This window comes from Babylonia areolata, chromosome 14, assembly GCF_041734735.1.
Source record: "Babylonia areolata isolate BAREFJ2019XMU chromosome 14, ASM4173473v1, whole genome shotgun sequence".
In the NCBI taxonomy this organism is placed as follows: domain Eukaryota; kingdom Metazoa; phylum Mollusca; class Gastropoda; order Neogastropoda; family Buccinidae; genus Babylonia; species Babylonia areolata.
In genome coordinates this window covers 26,205,376-26,210,375 of record NC_134889.1, presented here as the reverse complement: position 1 = coordinate 26,210,375, position 5,000 = coordinate 26,205,376, and the positions used below count along the sequence as shown (strand labels likewise).

The following is a 5,000-nucleotide window of genomic DNA, read 5'->3' as shown; positions in this document are numbered from 1 at the left end:
AAGATGACCAAAGGGCAGGGGAAGCTCTTATCTTTGGCTGGAAGTCCTCCTAGGAAACGGAACTCCGAAGAAAAAACCTGCACCTGCCGAGGCCGTTCTACACGTGGCAGTATCTGCACCTGTGGGACTTTGAGCGTCGGTAGGCGAGAGAGTGGGGAAGGGACTGCACAACTCCTCTTCACACACACAAAAAAAGTCACCTGTGCTGGTCAGGCAACCAGGCTAATGTCGGAACGACGAGCTAGCCCTTCAACACCGTCATCCCTTGCAACACCTGTGGGAAGTGCTGCGTTTCCAGAATCGGCCTCTTCTCCCATATGAGGACACACACCGACAGATAAGCCTGCCTTATTGATTTGTTTGTTTGTTTATTCATTTCAGTTTCAGAAATACTCCCAACTGAATTTTCACAGTGTCAGATGTGTTTGTGTAGATGTGCCATTACAGAGTTTAATCAATTATTAAAAACTTTGAATTTTCGTTTCAACGGAGATGGCGGGTCATATCCACACACCCACATAAGGACCTACCATCTATTAAGGACCGCAACACAATAGATGTGATCGCAAAGATGACGTCGCAAGATTTCCAAAGGACGGTTATAAAAAGCTGTGGCGACACAGAGAAACCACAGGCCTAGAGAGAACAACTCGCATCGCTACCAGTTCAAAAGTCTGCCGCTGATACACTGCATCATGAAAACTGCACTGTTTCTTTGCTGTGCACTCTTTGCCGCCTGTTCGGGTAAGATTCCGTTTGATATCATGCTGTCTGTCTCTCTGTCTGTCTGTCTGTCACTTCAGGTCTCTAGTGGAGAGGGTTGGGATCTGCAGGACTTGAAGCCAAAATCTCGGTCCGTATATGTAGGACTCGAACCCGTGTCTCTCGTTTCCTGATTGGGAGCAGTAGTACTTGTCCACCGCTCTAAGGTGTACAGATTCACATTCACACAATGCTCCTTGATGATTTCCACTTTGCCCCCGAAAACGGAGTATGGCTGCCTACATGGTGGTGTAAAAACGGTCATACACGTAAAAGCCCACCCGTGTACATACGAGTGAACGTGGGAGTTGCAGCACACATACGAAGAAGATGATTTCCACTTTAAACATTGGATCCCCATTCGAATGAGATACTGATCAACTGTTTTACTTGGATTTTATATTTGTTTTTAAAATTTTTTTTTTTAAATGAAACTATTATGTTCACTTTCAAAATAACACTGTTCTTATCAATATTATTCATATAATTTTCCAGTAAACTTACTGTGACTCCATCAATGGATGGGTAAGATAATGAGGGGGCGGGGGGGGGGGGGGGGGGTAGGAAAAAAAAGACTATCCCAAGCTGGAAGATCGATTTAATTAAAAGACCCAACCTTCGTTGAATCGTCGTGATTATATCATTCAATGCAAATCATTCAAATTTTTCCTTTACTGTTTTCAAACCGTATTGAATGAAAAATAGAACTGTTTAGTAGTCATGCCCTGATGCCAATGCCATTCTTTTCCAACTGGTCTGTATGACTCCACAGTAAAGAAGCATGCAATACCATACCATACCGTCGATACTTGATTGAGAAAATGTTGCCTGAAAGACGTACTTTTGAAGAAGACTGAAAGGAGGAGGATTATTGTTAAGAACAGAATCAACAATGGTTTGAAGTCATAAACGTAAGAAATGTGTGGATGGATAGACGGATATCTAGATGGGTAGACTGAAGAATAAATGTTGAACAAGCGATTGAAATAACAAAAGAATGAGAGAGGGAGAGAGGGAGAGAGAGAGAGAGAGAGAGAACACTGAACACTGAACACTTTAATGTCAATAGCTTTACAGCCCTAATGACATGGGGGTTCATAATACAAATAACAACATGCATCAATAGTAATAATATTGATGAAAACCAAAACCAAAACGAAATCAATCAATCTGTGCAACAAAGTGCAGTTCGACCATCCATTCAAAGTAATGGCATGTAGTGAGAAATAAAAACAAAAACATATATAAATGTATAACATAATATTTTCCATATGAGAGTGACAACACAGATTTCACTTTTCACAATGAGCAACACCTGATACTATTTTATTATTGTTGAGTTTTTTTTCGTCGCATGTTATTCGCTTCTGCAATATATTTTGCAAGTGACTGTAGTGAAGTTTCCTGATTTAAATTAAGCACTCCAAAAATATCTTCATACTTTGCTGAATTTGTTTTAAATACAACACATTTTTCTCGAATATCGTCATAAGCTTTACAACTAAACAAAAAATGTAACTCATCCTCCCTTGAATGCCCGCACATCGGACAAGGGGAGAGTAACGAGGGCTCAGTCTGAAACCACTTTTCATAAGCATTCAAACCAATCGTTCTCGTTCTAAATCTGGCGAGACTTGTTCGGTGCCACTTGTTTGTCACGACTGTGATATATTTTTCTGTTTGAAATATACTTTTAAAACTATAAAACCATCTATATTTCTCAGTGCTTTCCATTTTACCGTGCCAATTCTGTTTATATGAAGCAATTAGCCTATCTTTGAATTCTGAAACAAATCCTTCTACACATCCAACTCCCTGACACATCCACACAATCCCAAATCCATTTACAGTTAATGTCTTCTTTACAAAATATACCCAGTTTTCCTTCCCTCTCTCATGTTCATTTACTAACATTTCATACGCCTGCTTACATAATCTCGATGTGGGTAGCCTTATTAATTTTAACCAATATTTTATACATTTCACACATGATTTAATGTATAATGGGTATCTACCACTTTCTCCATATAATACAGTATTTGAAGCATGTAATGGAACATTTAAAAAACGTTTAATAGCTAATGTATGTACTTTTTCTAAATCTTTGTTATCAGAAAGTCCCCAAATTTCGGCACTGTATGTTATCATTGGTTCTATTTGAGTATCAAAAAGTTTCCAAAATATATATGAATCTATCGAGCCTAACTTACGTAAACACCTTAAGATTTCTATAACCCCCTTCTTCCCCTTTCTACAAATTTCTGCTACTGTCCTTGTCAAACTCAGCTTAGTTGTAAAAATCATACCAAGATACTTATAAGCATTAGTTACCTTCACTTCATCAGTTCCATAGTGCCATTTTTCATATCTAGATAAGTAACCACCTTTTCTAAACACAACTACATTTGTTTTCTCAAGATTAACTTTTAAAAATAATCTATCTGCTTCTTGCTTTAATATGTTCAGCTGATTTTGAAGTCCTATGGCCGTGTCAGACAAAAAAATTACATCATCTGCAAATAACATGAGAAACAGTTCAACAGCCCCAGGGATCATTTGAATCCCATGTCTTCCTTTTTTCGTTATCTCTCCTGCCAATTCATTAATAAAGAACGAAAACATCATAGGGCTCAACAGACATCCTTGTTTTACGCCACGTGGGCAATCAAATACATCTGAATATACACCCTTCTCACGTACACACGCTAAAACTGCATCATATACACCACGCAGTGCCATATAAAGCTTACCATCAACACCAGTTTTACGTAACACATTCCATAAACTATTTCGATTCACAGAGTCGAAGGCCTTCTGAAAATCTACAAAAGCAACATACAATTTTCTATTTTTTAATAAATGTGTTTGTACAATTGCATACAATGTGAAAATGTGGTCAATGGTGCTGTAACCTGATCGAAATCCAGCTTGCTCTTCAATAATCTTTTCTTCTCGTTCAGCCCATTTAGTTAATCTTCTATTTAAAATGTAAGTGTAAACTTTACTAATGATACTTATAAGTGCAACTCCACGGTAATTATCTGGAATATTTGGGTCTCCCTTTTTGTGAATAGGTATGATAATCGATTTTGCCCAATCTGTTGGAAAGATTCCATCATTGAAACATCTGTTAAATAAAAGCACCAGAAAATCAACAATATCTGTATTTGCCTGCTTTAACATTTCACTCAATATTTTATCTGGGCCTGCACTTTTACCTGGTTTTAAATTGTTTATGCTATCAATTACTTCTTGCCTGCTAATTGGGTCATTAAAACAAGGTTCTTCAAAATCACCAACCTCCTCTACTACCTCATCTTCTGTTTCAGTATTAGCATTACCTACAAATACACTAGAAAAATGGTCATACCATTGCTGAGCACTAATATTATTATAAACAAATGCCTTTCTATTTACAGATCTTACTGTTGCCCAAAACAGATTTGAATCTTTGATTGATGATTTTAATTTCTGTAACCTTAGCTCCTCAAATTCACGTTTCTTTCTTCTCTTCAAATAAACATATTCCTTCCTTTCCTTTACAAATGTTTCTTTACGTACTCTTTTATTCTCTTCAGTTTTACATCTCTGGAAACTTTTAAGAAGGCCTCTGACCAGTCTTTTCTTCCTCTTACACTCATCATCAAACCAATCATTACATTTCTTCTGTCCTCTACCAACTGTTCGAATCATACATGCAGCTGCTCCATACAATGCACATGAAAACAATTTGACACAGGCATTAACATCAACATTTAACATGTTATAAGCATTCTGTAAACACTCCTTAAACTGACAACTGTCCAACTCATCCTTATATACATGCACATTTTCCTCAGACCACACTATCCTTTCTTCTCCTTTTTGAATTGAGTCAGATTCTTTTTCAGTACTTAATCTATTTATGTAGGACAATTCGACTGGCAGATGCCATGAAAATAAACTATCACCAATACATAAATTACAACTATCTAATAAGCAGTCAGAAACAAGAAAATAATCAATGACACTACATCCTTGGGTAGAAACAAAAGTAAAATCGCCATCTCGATCCCCATTACAATAACCATTCAAAATTACAAGTTCAAACAAAAAGCAAAAGTCCAACAGGGATTTCCCAAAATTATTTATAGTAACATCCTTTGAACAACGTGAATCTCCCTTCACATTTTCCCAATCCAGATCAAAAACATTGATACCCATATCTTCACTTTTGGTCTGCTCACAACCTGTACGTG

At 37.2% G+C, this 5,000-nt stretch overlaps 1 protein-coding gene across 1 annotated transcript in view; it reads left to right on the top strand.

The window, feature by feature from the left end:
• Window positions 1–609: 609 nt before the first annotated feature.
• Window positions 610–5,000, top strand: part of LOC143289946 (antileukoproteinase-like) — a 23,544-nt gene continuing 19,153 nt past the window's right edge. The window contains exon 1 of the mRNA XM_076599207.1: window positions 610–744. Within this exon, the coding sequence (XP_076455322.1) occupies window positions 696–744 (49 nt within the window). The 5' untranslated portion in view covers window positions 610–695. The remainder of the gene's footprint in view (window positions 745–5,000) is intronic.